The 14,893-nt window shown below is 48.1% G+C and overlaps 1 protein-coding gene across 1 annotated transcript in view; it reads right to left on the bottom strand.

The window, feature by feature from the left end:
* CSMD2 (CUB and Sushi multiple domains 2) overlaps positions 1–14,893 on the bottom strand; it is a 634,343-nt gene that overhangs the window by 137,334 nt on the left and 482,116 nt on the right. Inside the window, exons 26-28 of the mRNA XM_019657596.1 lie at positions 9,478–9,669; positions 4,632–4,770; positions 2,334–2,521 (exon numbers count right to left, since the gene is read on the bottom strand). Coding sequence (XP_019513141.1) covers positions 2,334–2,521; positions 4,632–4,770; positions 9,478–9,669 — 519 coding nt within the window. The remainder of the gene's footprint in view (positions 1–2,333; positions 2,522–4,631; positions 4,771–9,477; positions 9,670–14,893) is intronic.

Genomic DNA, 14,893 nt, shown 5'->3' with positions numbered 1-14,893 from the left:
GGAGGTGTGGTTCCGGCCCACGGATTCAGTGAAGAGAAGCCTCTATGGGAGACGTGGCCACAGCCAGGTTAGCAGGAACAAGGTGACTGCGGAGGAAGCTGAGGGAGTTCCTACCCGGGAAGTTACTATCTCCAGGGACGGGGACATGAAGCCATCTTCTAAGGAGGCTGAAAGCGGTGACACTGGGGTGAAATTCTGGAATCTCCACCAAGCGGAAGACTCCGGTGGGATAAAGTCAGACGTTGCTCTGGTGGTTGCTAAGGCTTGGCTGGGGTTAAAGGATATTATTTGAGGTGGCTCCCAGTGCCATGTTTGTGCGACTTTTCCTGGCTGTGCTCAGCCACGTGAGTGTGGGTGTGACAAAGGGTGCAGTCTTGCAAGGTTTACCCAACAGGTGGATCACGGGGCAGGAAAATTGAGGGCACTGATGGGGGTGCGATCAGGGAGATGAATAATAAGAAAAATGATGGTGAAGATGGTATGGTAGTGGGGATGGCGGTGGGTGGGGCGATGGGTCCCAGGCTATGTCTAAGTCATGTTTGCGGAGAAGCATTTGAATACAGAAGGCTTATTGAATGGCAGGTGTCTGGAGGAAGAGAGGATAGCAAAATATCCATTTGCTAGGCCAGCCCCACAAGGAAAGAAGACCACAAGCAAAACATCCTCTAATCTGGGCACCAACTATCTCTAGAACTGCATCTGACAAATATTATAGCAGACAATCAATAGTTAGGAAGATTTCAATGAGTTGATGGATGTAAGTTGCTTAGGACAGTGCCAGCAGCTGGTAGGCATTAAGTTAGCTATTATTAAGATTGATATTATTTGTGCTCTCATGTGAGATAGTCCCAGGAGTTGCCAAAAATATTTAATTAAAGGGCATTTTAAAAGGTTGCTGAGGTCCTACATTATGCAAATGGAGACATGAGCCAGAAACTTTTTAATTTTAACTGGTAATGTGACTCCATTTGTACCCACAGGCTGATGAGGCCTGGGTGAACTTGGGCTACAGTTACAATAACAAAATCGATCATCTCTAGAGTATCTCTAGAGTGTTCAGTACACACTGGATATTATACTCATCCATATAATATGAGTGCATATAATATCTTTTAATACATAATGCGTGTATATATGATATCTTTTAATTTTAACCTTCTGCAACGTAATTATTTTTTCCACCATTTTATAGACAGAGAAATGGGTTCCAAAAGATAATAACTTGCCAAGCTCACAAATCAAGCAAGAAATGGAGCTAGGATTTGGATAATGGTTTCTGGGATAATTAGGGAAGAAAAGGTCAAAAAGAATAACAGTATAGAAGAAAGGAGAGTGCTTGAGAGCCTGGAACTACTCCTGCGACTGACTACTCCTGTTTGAACACTATGGCAGGCTTGATGTGTGCCAGGCACTCTACCAAGAACTTTGAGGCATGAATTCATTGATCTTTACATTTCTGTGAGATAGGACTTATTCTACCATCATTTTATAGATGAGGAAATGGAGTTTTCAAGGTGTGACGTTAACTTGCCCAAATCCACACATCTGTTAAGTGGTAACCATGAGCCCTGAACCCAGTTCATCCGACAGTCTTGACCAGGCAGGGACTGTTTTGTAAGTAGACGCTTCCGGGCACATGGCCATGCCCAGTCCTTTGTATTTTGTCTTTGTATTTAGCGCTACGATGGCAGAGCTGAGTGGTTGTGAGAGAGGTGAGATGGCTCACAGTCTAAGATATTTATTATTTGGTCTTTTAAGAAACAATGTACTGACCCCTGCTCTTGACCCCTACGTGACTCAGCTTGGCGTGATTAATCCAAGAGGTCAGCGAAGTGAGCATAGAAGGATGGGAGAGCAGGAGGGATGAAAAAAAATATCATCAGGAAGTATCAGAAAGTGTCCTTGGGACAGAGGCCCAGCATGGGGACCCCAGAAGCTGGATGGGCTGTCCACATGGGCACTGAAGCTATCTAGGAGGGTGGGAAGCTTTGGGGTAGAGTGGAAGACTGAGCCTCATATCAGAACTCTGCAAATGCGGCGGAGTGACGAGGAAGATGTCAGGTGATACGTACGGACTGAAGTTATGGGGCTGAAGAAGAAAAAGGGGAGAAGAGCAATGATGGGGAAAGAGGAAGGAGGTGTAAGGAGAAGCCTGGCCACCTTTATTCCAGGCCTGAGCACATGGGGCGAAAGGCTAAGCCGCCTGGAGGGCACCAGGATTGGCGCGGGCTCCCCGGGACCCAGCCCACTGCACTCCTCGCTCTATGCCGGCTTCTGCCCTGCCAGGTCTGGCTGGCCCTGCTCTCAGCAATCTCTGCCACCAGGGCCCTTACCTGTGTAGTCGATGATGAAGCCAGCATTGCTCACTGACGCGTCGCTGCGGAAGGCGAGGAAGAGGCTGTTGCTGCTGCTCTCAATGCGGCCTGGGAGCTGGGAGCCATAGAAGCTTCCTATGAGAGGGCTGAGAGAGTCCCGTCCGTCGTAGATATGGAGGAAGTCATAGCCAGGCTCCAAGTTAAAGCTGGGGAACAAAAACATCCCGCCCCCACCCGGCTAAGGTCAAACAAAGGCTCATGCTCGGCTCAGCCAAAGGACATAGCCTCCCAGACAGCAAGCCCTCTGTCCCACTGGTGTCCAACCCCCAGGATTCCTGGTGGGAAGGGGGAGGACGAAGTCCCACGGCCCCCCAGTCACACAAAAAGATAGATAAGTCAGGATCAGGGGCAGGGGAGGCCGATTCCAGGGTCAGCGTCCAGAAAGCTGGAGCTGAAAAACTAACATCCTTTATTTTTAAGAAAAATGTTTTTGAAATATAGTTGGCATACACCAATATAGTTGGCATAGCTTTACGGTGTACAAAACATTGACTGATACATTTCTATACGGTAAGATGACTGGCATCGTAGTGATAATCAGCACTTCTATCATGTCACAATGACCACTTCTTTTTAACGGTTGGAAACAGTGAGATCTGGACTCTTCGTAAGTTTGGTGATTATAATACAATATCGTCGTCTATATTCAGTATGCTGTGCATGGAAGGGAACATGAGTTACCAACGCTACACGCCCAGAGGTCAGCCAGAGGCGGTCCAGACCCGTTTCTCTTCCCTGCCTCCAACATCTTTATACTGTGCTCTGTGGCATCTGCTTTTCCAAGAGAGAAAGAGCCACCCAGGGAGCCATTCCCAGGCAGGAAGGGGCCTGTTCCCTCTGAGGTCCCTATCTTCATTCCTGTATCCCCGAGCAAGTTCTCAGCGCTCCTTAGGATCTGCTACCACCCCACCCCTGGCACCCTCAGCTGTGCCTCTTTCTTAGCTGTCCTGACCCGAGTGTGAGGAAAAAAAAATCCATTTTCAAAACTTTCTTAGTTTAGTAAGTTGAATATTTGAGTTCTTGAACGTAATTTACCCCACTGGAATGGCTACAGTGAAAATGGTGGGAAATACCACCCATTGGCAAGAATGTGGAGCCACTGGAGCTCTCAAGCCCCCTGGGGGAGTGTAAATTGGTTCAACCACTTTGGAAAACTGTTTTGCAACATCTACTAGATCTGGATATAGGCCTGCTGAATGACACAGCGATTCCACTCTTAGGTATATATCCAACAAAGGCAATTGGAACTAAGCAGGTATGCAAAGGTGAAAACAACAGAACCAAAGAAGTAGATGAGTTTGCAGAGAACGGACTGCAGGCACCAGACAGAGACCTCCAACAGGTGGGTATAGGAGGCTGCAGCTCAGAAGAACGTCTGGGAAGGTGGAAGAGAGGTCTCCAGTTTATAAGAGAAGAGCCATGGGAGTGGGTGAGCGTGTCCAGGAAGAAGATGTGGATGAGAAGAGAAAAGGCCCGTGAGATTGTCTGGCAAGGGAAGAGGCGCACTAAAAGGAAGGCGCGAAGTCACAGAAGAAGTCGGAGAACTAGAGGGGAGGAACTTCACAAAACCCAAGGGGAAGAAGCAGAGTAAGGATGGAGGGAGCGATCAAGAGGCGCAGGAGGATAAAACGTGGGAAGTTCCATTTTGTTTGGCAACCAGGAGTTCGTTGGTGTCTTTTATCAGAGGAGTTGCCAGTGGAACCGTGGAGACAGGGATCAGATTTCAGTGGTTTGGGACTCGATAGGAGAAGAGGGGGAAAAAGGAGAGAAAAGCAGAGACATTCCTTTGAAGAGCTTGCCTTTAAAAGGAATAAAGGAGATTCTGCAGCAGCTAGATGGGGGAGCACCTGAGAAAAACCTGAGCCTTTCTGTGTGCTGGGGAGCGTTCTGGAAGGAGCCAGGCGAGAGCAGAGGAGGAAAATGCAGGGAGGCAGATGAAAAGGATCCAGCAAGGCCCTACTTTCTGAATCTCAGCATCTTCAGAGGTAAAAAAAAAAATAATAATTAATAATAATAGCTACTTCATAAATTATGATAAAGATTAAATAAGATAATATATGTGAAACCACTGAGCATGGTGATGGGCACACAGGAGACACTCCACAAAGGCTAGTTCTTCTCCTTGTTTTAGACTCCACCTCCGGGGGAACGGAGAACCGCTCACAGCAGACCTGTGCCTACTCACCTAGAGACCTGCGTCTGCAGCCCCTAGCAGCTCCGAACCCTTTGTCTCCCACCCAGGGGAAAGGTACATACATGTTAAATACCAGGGCGATGACGTAGTCTGGCGAGACAGTCACCCTCCAGTCGCACTCCTTGCCTGGTGGGTAGGGCTCTGGGTAATTTGGAGACAGGATCACTCCTGATGGTCCTGTCAGGTCTCCCCCGCATGGAGCTGAGAAGAGAGGGAGACAAGGGTGAGACTGTCTTTCACAGGGTCACACGTTAGTGGGAATTCATAGACACAGTGGAGGAGGGAGCGAGAATGATACACCTACGTTGACACCTGGCTCTGCGGGGGGAGAGGGGGACAGGAGGTGGAATGTAATGGGTGTGAGGTTTTACCTTGAAGCGATGGAAACGTTTTAAAACTAGATACAGGTGCTGGTCACACAACATTGTGAATGTACTAAATGCCACTGAATTGTCCACTTTTAAATGGTTAATTGTATGTTCTGTGAATTTCACCTCAAGGAATTATTCAAAAAACAAAAACAAAAGCCCTGGCTCTGTCACTTCCTGGCTGTGTAAGCTTAGGGAATTGACCTAACCTCTCTGGACCTCGGTGTCCTTCCTCTATTGCAAAAAAGGGATACTATCTCCTTCATGGCGCGGATGCCAAGATTTTGGAGATGCCTCTTAAAGCATTTGGCATACCATAAGCAGTTAATACCTGGAGCCATCGTGCGTCTTTTAGACACATGAAATACCTGGTCTCCCCGCACTGCCTCACATCCCGTTTCCAGGCGAGCATTGTGGGTATTTACCAAGAGTTCTAGTGCACTTCATGTCAGGAGGAGTGGCCAACGCTAGCATGCTCACCTGCCAAGCGCTCTGGCCTCCTACATCGCCAGTGCTCCTAGCATCTGCTTAGGGCTTGCAGATACCTTCCAATTCTCCAAAAGACCTTGTCCAAGAGAGCATGTAAACCTCAGTTGTGTGGAGATATTACAAATCCCCAATTAGTCCATGGTGGGCCCTCTCCCCTGAGATGACAGGCCTTTCCAGCAGGCAGGGAGAGGGAAGGTGGCCAGGGAGACAGCAAGCAAGCGGCTCACCAGTGACCCCGCTTGGCACTGCCCAGATTCTGAATCAGGCTCTTCCCTAACTGGCTGGGTTACTGCACTGTAGCAGGAGGCTTGGATAAAGTGGAGGCTGGGCAGTGAGTGGGGTCATTAATAGGAAAAGATGGCCGAGGCTATAAACGTGGCTTGGTCTGAAAACCACAGGGCGCCATCAGAGGTTGGCAGTGGAGTTGGCAAATAGTGAGCCCACAGGAGTGTGGAGAGCCGTTTCAGAGGAGGCCAGAAAATTCAAGACTGGACATGGAGGCAGGAGCTAGCAGTGTATCCAAGACCGAACTTAACAGCAGCTGCTTGCTCGTCACAGAGCTGAGCTTTATGGCCTCACAGCATAGCTTTTACTCAGAGCGATGCTTAAAGGGCTGGAATCAATCCCCAGCAGGGTCTCTTTAAAATCTGGTAGGTCTTCAAGCCAGTCCATAAAAGCCCTAACACGGCTGAACATAAAACCCGAGTGGTCGTGAGTAGTGTGTTTTTTCTGTGGAAAATGTTTCTCATCGAGTGCCAGAAACAGTCAAGTGGGTACCTATTAAATGTTAGACACGACCCATACCGTTGTAGATACAATATCTCATGTATGTCTCCTAGCAACTCAGTGAGCTATGGGTTATTCTTCCTGATTTAAAACAGAGGGGCGGAGGCTCAGGGTGGTGAAGTACTTGGCCAGGCTCGCTGAGACTCAAACCCACATGTCTCTGACTCCGCAGTCCATCATTTTCCTATTCTGCGACACTGCCTTGGAACGATTGGTGGCAGTGGGACTGTTCCTACCCTCAGGCTGGCAGGGGAAATGCCCCATTTGCGAGAGCATCTATGCGTGCAGATGGTTCTTTGAGTCAGGTCTGCCGTGTAGCTCACTCGCTTCTTCGCCACTGAGCCTTCCCTACAGAAGATGGTTAGATGAATGGGACAGACGAAAGGCTTGTGTGATCAGGGTAAAAGCTTGAATTTGCCAGAGCAAGACCACACTGTCCAGTCCACAGAGAGTGGCCCTACTCAGGCTGGCCTAGAAACACAGTGTGACGCAGCCAGCGAGAGGAGAAAACCGGTGTCATGTCAGCTGCCCAGCTCCCTGGGGGAATCCTCCCAAGGGGGCACAACGATGCCTCCATTCGGGCAAGGGCTACCAGGCGGAGCCTTCCTTGGCAGCTCAAGGATGTCTTCCCTTAAGTTTGCCACAGGTGGGGTAAATCTGGGAGTTTCTGAAATGGCGCCCGTTTTTCTCCCCAAACTCGGCAGATCATTCCAGAAGAAAAATGGTCCCCATTTTTTTCTTTCCCCAATCCCCAGAGTTGGCTAAGAATTGGGCAGGCTGTACTGAGGAGTGAGAGTTGTGGAAAAGGCCATCAATTTTGAAGTTTAATAGTCCTGGGTTCAAATGTGACTATGCCACTTATTGGCTGTGAGCCTGGGCAAGCTATCCCACCTCTCTGAGCCTCACTGCCTCATCTATAAAATAAAAGTAATAATGATGATAATGGCTTCTAATGCATACAGTATTTACTGTGACCAGGCAGAGTTCTAAGAGCTTTATGGTATTATCTTATTTAATCCTCAAAACAACCCAATAAGGTAGGTACTTTTATTTTCCCTATTTCACAGGGGAGGAAAATGAGGCACAGGAGATGAAATAATTTATCTAAGGCCGCACAGCTTCTGGTGGCGAAGCCAGACTTGAACCTAGGTGGTCCAGAACCTCGGCTCTAAACTTACCACGTGGTGATTCTATTTGTGATCATGGTGCTACACGGTCCAGCCCAGTGCCTATCATAGAGATGATGCTCAATAAACACTTGTTTTCTTCCTTTGCTTCCTCCCTATCACGAAGGAATGCCAAAGCCAGCCAGGCCAGTCATGGCAGACGGCCAGGGGAGCTGGAAATTAGGGGCTTGTGACTGGGATTTCCAGACTGTTTGAGAGAAGGGGCAAAGACATTCATTTTGTTGCCCGAGGAACATCCCCCAGGCCTCAGCGTGCAGAAGAATGGGTAATGAGAGCTGGAGTAACCTCTCTGCTCGGCTGGCCGCCCATTCACTGCTCTCACCAGCTTCACACAGTGCAGCCCTCCTTTGCCACCCGGGACAGTCTTGTCTCAGGACCTGCTTTTCTGTAAGATAAGGGACCACTGCTGTAGAGGACGCTGAAATTGAAAGTGGCCTCAGAGCTTATCTGATTCCCTCCAGGGCCTTCCCAGACTTTCCCTGATCCTATGATTCTGGCTCAGGGAAGGGAAGCCAGTCCAAAAACTTGAAAGAAGGAAACAAAGAGAGGAAGGAAGGACAGAGGAAGGAAGGAGCGAAGGAGAGAAATGAGCACGTCTTGAGATTATGGTTAGTTGTGTGCTCATCCCACAATGCCATGAGGGACGTACATTGACTTTCACTTTACAGATAAGGAAACCGAGGCTCAGAGCGTTGAAGCAATTTTCCCAAGGCCACTGAACTAGTAAGTAGCAGAGCCCGGAACCAAACCCGGATCTGTCTCCTTCACTCTCCCATACTCCTTCCGACATATCACAACATGTAGTTGAGAACTGATCTGGTGTTGGAACCCACATCTCAACATCCTGTCCACTCTATATGCACCATGCCCCTGTCACACATACCCAAGTGACTCCTAATTACCACTGAGGGACAGGATGTAAGGTCTCACCTTCAAGGCCAGGCCTCAGAGCACGACCAGCAAAGGCCAGTCCCCGTATGCCTGGACAGCATCTCCCACTGAGCCTGGAAGAGGGGCAGGCGTCGCCGGGTGGACGCTGCTGGGGTATACGTCTCAGGATGTCCCCTGAGCCCACCTGCAGCGTGGGAGTCAGTGTGGAGTGAGGACAACGGCAGGCTCTGCATTCGGACTGATCTGGGTGTGCATTTGGGTTCTGCCCTACCCTAGCTCTGTGATTTGGAGCAAGAGATTCACATTAGGGTAAGTCTCCCTTGCCTCAACCATAAAATGAGGAAATGGTGCTCAATTAGAGAGTTACGAAGTTAAATGAGGTTGTGTAAATATTATACATGTCTCGTATGGGGCTGGCCCATGCAAGGCCTCCGTGACTATTGGTTCCCTTCTGACACCCACTGTTGACATGAGAAGTACGTTCGGTATTTTGCCACGTGGAAGGGAGCACCTAGATGTTTGTTTCCGTCTATCTCTCTTTCTTTCCTGTCTTCCTCTCACTTCAAGCTCCATCCTCCTCCCAGTCTTGAGTTGCTAGGGAGCAGGAGTGTTCAGACCCAACCCCTACGAGCTACATGACCTTGGACACATCTCAGAGCCTCCATTTCTTCATCTGTCAAATTTGAAGACTGAGGACAGGTCTAGAGAACCAACATCCAGATAACCAAAGATTTCCTTGAGAAGAACAAGGTTCTTTCCTGGATACCTGAGTCTATACCTTCCAGGGCTTCAGGGATGGAAGAGTCACTTTGGAACCTGCTGACCCTACTACCCAGAGTGACCATTGTCCCCCTTCCAATCTATACATCCTGGGCCGGGAGAAAAAGAACAGACATGCCTGGCTTAGAAATCTTAGGGATCATTTTGGAGAGTGAAGAATTTGTAGTGTGTAGAGTGTGAGTGTGTGTGTGTGTGTGTGTGTGTGTGTGTGTGTGTGTGTGTGTGTATGTGTACATATGCATGCAAAGCAGAGTAAACTTCGGGTTTTCTGCCACTTTTAGCTATTCCGATTTTTCTGGCCAGGCTGAAGATGCCACTTATATGGGTGGGGGGATTGAGGAGGGGGGGCCTGGACCACCCAAGTGGTGGGACCAGAGGGCAGGGTTCACATTGTAGCTGCTTTGTACCGATGCATGTTGGTGGGCTGGGCTGCCAGAAGAACCTGTTCTCAATCTTCACACAGCTGATCTCTGCGCTCCCCTGCAGGGCATAGCCAGGGTCACACTGGAACAACGTGGAGTCGCCGGCTTCCCAACTGTTGCCACTCCGGCTCCCATTCTGTGGAACCCCAGGGTCATTGCACGATGTTGCTGTGGACACTGGGACAAAGAAACAGAAGAGGAAGTGGGGTTGCCTCGCTGTCTGCCGGACAATGAGACTCCCAGCACATCACCCTCACTGACATCACCACTTCTGTCACCAGGGCCACTGCCGTGATCTCCGTCACCTCCCACCAGTGTCATCAGCTGTGGCAACGGGGCCACCATCTCCGTTCTCACCCCTGTTACTGTCACTACTGCCACCACCACTAGGACCACCACCCATTCTACCAGTTTCTTCACCATCACCGTCATCCACCGGTCACGAGAAATGATGAGTGACATGTGATTGCGCTACTATGATTGCAGAACTGAGTTCAGTTTGATTGAATGATACAAGCCTTGTTCCAGACATAAGCTTTGCAATTTCGTATACTGTGGCTAACATGATCAGGACGAGGGAGTGACAAGATCGTTAAGTAAAAACTCCAGATTCAATTCCAAGGGGCTGCAAAAAAGTTCGGAAGCCGGCTGCCTGAGCGCTGAGCACTGAGCGTTGAGCACTGCGCGCTGAGCAGTGGCTGCGAAGGTGCGTAGAATTACTCAGTTGGGTGAAAGCCATATTCTTCCTCCCATGGCAAACAACCAAAGATCTATCAGACTGGAACCAAAGAAAAATCTGAGGTTCGTAACAAAGTAGAGTTCAAAACAAATCTATGTATCTGAGGTGTATTAAAAATTCGGAAACTCAGGAATTGGGGAGATGTGTCATCTAAGACCTAAGCTGGTGTAATTCAGAGCAGACACCAAATGAGTGATGGAAGGAAGGGATAGATGAATAACAGAATGAGTGAGTGAGTGAACGAAGCATGAGAAAAACGTACCAAAGGAAATGGTATAAGAGAACGTTCAAAGAAAGGATTCTGAGGCAGCTGCAACAACCCCATCTGCCTCCAGTCCCTACTCCTGTCTTTGTTTACACGCTGGCCGGCAGGCCCCAGGGACAGGAAGACCACAGGATCTGGAGACCACAGGATCAATAACATTCATGTGCTTGGAAGGTTAGTTTTTCTTAGAAATTTTGGGAGAAATAACGTACACTAAAACCAATGAATTTATCATGGAGTAGAATGTAAAATTCATATTAGTTCTTAAGCAAAAACATGAAGCCTCCAAGAGAGAGAAGGCTTCCTACACCTTCCAGATCTTCTGAAAATATGCATTCACGTTCTTCTGCTACCCTGTTTTCCCGAAAACAAGACCTAGCCAGAAGATAAGCTGTAGCATGATTTTAGGTGCCAAAATATGGTACCTTAGCATACTGAATATTTTAAGCTGAAGGAGTTTGTGGAAAAGGCACCCTTCTTCCTGAAACAGGTCATGAAACCCTCATTTGAGGGATGCATGCCCTCCACATCCTGGAGGAATCATGCTAGGGCTTCTTCTCTGGTGAGGTCTTATTTTTGGGGAAACACGGTATTAGGAGGACTTCAGTGGAAGCACCAGCCTAGGGCAATTGTACACACTCATATGACAAGTTATAAGATCCGGGATTGTGACTACGAGTCTGGAATTATAGTATCTAATACATTATACCCAGTAGCCCCTACAGTAGCATACAACAAACGGGGCTCACAGCCAGATCCGGCTCTATGCCTGTTCTTGTAAATAAAGTTTTATTGGAACACTGCCATGCTCTTTTGTTTACATATGGTCTGTGGCTGCTTTGGGGCTATACTGGCAGAGTTGAATTGTTATGACAGAGATCCTATTGTCCGCAAAGCCTGAAATATTTACTCTCTGTTTTTTTTATAGAAAAAGTTTGTTGTCTCTTGGTATATGGTACCCTATCTTAAGACCTCTTTTGAGACCATATTTTAAACCCTATCCTTTGCTTATATCCAATTTTAATCATTAACACTATTAATGATCTGCTATCACTATGCTCCAGTTGCATTTGTAAAATCTTCCAACACAGCCAGCTCGGTCCCCTCCCCACCTCCCCCAGGACCTTTGCACTTGCTGGTCCTTCTGCCTGAAATGATCTTGATACATAGCTTCTTATGCCAGCTCCATCGTACTCCGTTCTCATCTCTGATATCGCCTCCTCATGCAGGCCTCTTTGCTCACCTTCTCCTGGGCTTATCCCTTAACTCCCTTCCATACATGTTATCACATTACCCTGTTTTGTTCTTTTCCTCGCACAACCTGTAACAATCTTGCTAATTTATTGGTTTGCTTTCTTATTGTATATCACCTGGGCATCTCTACGGGAACAGAGACCTTGGCTGTTTTGTTTCCAATTGTAGCCCCAGGGCCTAGAACAGCACACAGCACACAGCACACAGCAGTGCTCAGTAAATATTTGTTGAATGAATACATAAATGAACAAATCATCACCATCTGACACTGAATTTATTTACCAAGTCAAATAAGAATCAATCTTCTTCCTTCCCAATTAAAAACAGACTTAGTTTTCATCTCCAGCTTTCTAGTGTACTGTACACATGCAAATGATTCCTTAGAAGAAAAATAGCTCCCGGTTTGGACCATATTCAGAAAGATTATTTATATGGGAGGCTGTAGAGTGAAATGATTAAGAGCCTGGATTTGGGAATCAGACACAGGGATATTGATCCAGGCTCTGCTACTTATTAACTAGACGACCTTGTAGGAGAAACTTCTCTGGGCTTCAGAGCTCACATTGGCAACAAGGATTAATAGTGGTGCCCAACCCTTAAGCTTTTTGTGAAAACTATGGGAGAGAATGGAGTCGCGAGCTAAGCGTGGTGCCTGCTCAATAGATGGCAGCTATTAAGCTTCCCTCTCCTGCCATGCTCCCCCTCACCTTGTTTTGTTCTCACTTTCTCTCTTTAATGCTCCTGTATTTGAGCTGCTTGGCCAAGCCCTCGGGGAAAGGCTGGATCCACGTGGTACAGACAGGATGTTAGATGTTACACAGTCATGTTTACTTACTAAAGCCCAGCCTGCACTAATCGTCCCTGGCATTTCTGCACAATCCCCTGTCAAATACACACTATAAAGTTAACATGGGGTGAGCTATTCTCTCTTCCCCAGGGTAGTCCTGGTATTTGTTAACCAATGACAGCAACAGGGAAGGTGACCTTTCCTGAACCTCGGTTACACCTAGAGCACTGGGCCAGGTTGTCACGGCCTTCCCGGAGTCCAGGCTACGTAGCTCTGCCTGTTCTCCCTTCGATGGATCTAAGCAGGGCTCAGCGTGGCTTGCCCAAGGAAAGCCTTGTGTTGGAGAAAACCCTCCATTGATTTGTTCATGTCTTCACATGCCCAGTTGTTCACTAAGCAGCGAGTGAGCACCGGCTGTATGCACTGTCCGACCGGCATGATGTAGCCCCTAACCCTCTACGAGCTACCTGGGGGACGCGAGCAGGTGGCCAGCTCCCATAGGAAGCAGAGTGTCTGCAACGGACAATGTGCTGAAGAAACAGAAGTAAAGTGCCAGGGGTGCCACAGGCCACGGCAATTTATTCTGAACGGGGCTATTAGGAAGACGCGGCATCCGAGAGGAACCTTGCAGGAGGAGGAGTATTTCTAGGAGCTGGGACATGTATAAGAAAGCCGCCAAAGCTGCTGGGCGAAGGTGTGGCTCCTGAGAGCGGCCAGGGACTCTGTCCTGCGTGGCGACACTGAGGAAGGACACACAGTGGAGGTCAGATAATGCAAATCCATGGGGGAATCTGTCAGAACAATTATGGGCTTTTTTTTTTTAAAGCCATACGCATCAGCTTGAACAGAGTCAGAGAAAATACATGTCTAGTTTAATTATTCATAATACTCCTTTCCCCAGAGAGTGCACTGAGCCGTGTCTTTAGCATTCTACCCTCCTTATTGCTGGGAGATCCTTCAATTGCTTAACCCAGCAACTTCCAAAGGTTGTTCCATGAAACGCTCGTCTCTTGGGATGGTCCAGAAATACATCATCCATAGCCAAATACGCGTGGGAACTGTGGCCTACCGGCACCTTCTGACTGTATCCGTATGGGCAGACCTAACGTTCTGAGAGGTCCCGAATGACAGGTCACCTCTTTAGGTCTGCCCCAGCCTAAGCATCTTCCCCATATTGCCTGACCAGGCAAACTTCTTTTTCCTGCAATACCAATGAACAGTCTATGGAATTCCAGGGAACAGAGGCTAGGAAATGCTTATCAAAAATGACCCCTTTGTGGTCCCATGCCAGGACCCTAATCTGAGACAAGTTCAGTGTTACTCAGTGGTCCCCAAGGAACTCTCTTCATGGGTGAATGGGTGCCAGGGTTTCGAGTAAGAAGACTCCCAATGAACGCTGCAAGGAGCTCTTCCTCGCTAGGCTGGAAGCCTGCATGAGTGTTAAGTGGGCAAATTAATGAGCATAAATGAACTTGATCCTGGAGACTCCCATCTACCCCCCACACTGCTAAATGCTCATCTCTATGGATTAGATGGATTATAAAAGAGCTAGAGGTAGGGTCTGTAACCCCATTACAGCCTCATTGGTGCCAGGGATACACTCCATCACCCTTAGCTGATACACCAACCGGATGAGAGTGTGGAGGCAAAGGTACAGCACAGGTGCCACAGAGACATGCTCCAGAATCACCATGGAAACCCCCCCCTCACACAAATAGACCGTGGAGTAAAGAGATGGTAATGAAGACAGCTGCTGTATAATAAACATAAGCCCAGGCCGAGGCAGAGTCACTTGTGCAGAGAGATGAGTGATGGAAGAGGCACTTCAGAGGAGATGAGATTATGCATCACAGGGAGAGGCAGGACCAATCATATAAATTATCTAATATTGGGACTTGATGTTTGAGCATTGCCCATTTTTGGTAGCTTTTTGTCATGCTCCTCCATAATTGGCTACGGCAGTACATAATTAATTGAATTTAGATTACTCACATTTGGCTTCCAGACCTTTACTAAGCTAAGAACCAGAGCATGTGCCCTGTCAGATCAGCTCTTCCCTAACTACATCCCACACCACTGCTGACTTGTATGTCCCCTGCATCCCTCCACGCTCCCTGTGTTTCAGCCACAGTGGGCAACCCTCCACTTCTGAACCTATTACCCTGCCTCTGCTCTTGCCCCTGTGCTCTTTGCACCCACAATTCCCGTTTTCTCTCTTTTTCACCTAATAGAGGTGCACAAAATGCTCCAAAGTCCAATGCAGCGGCCAGGCCAACTCCATGACACAGCTGACCACTCACTCCTTGAAAAACTGTCTTTTCTCCTGTAACTTCTACTCATCTTCGGGTCTAAGCTT

This window comes from Hipposideros armiger, unplaced genomic scaffold (genome assembly GCF_001890085.2).
Source record: "Hipposideros armiger isolate ML-2016 unplaced genomic scaffold, ASM189008v1 scaffold_10, whole genome shotgun sequence".
Taxonomy (NCBI): Eukaryota; Metazoa; Chordata; class Mammalia; order Chiroptera; family Hipposideridae; genus Hipposideros; species Hipposideros armiger.
This window is presented reverse-complemented; position numbering and strand designations above follow the sequence as displayed.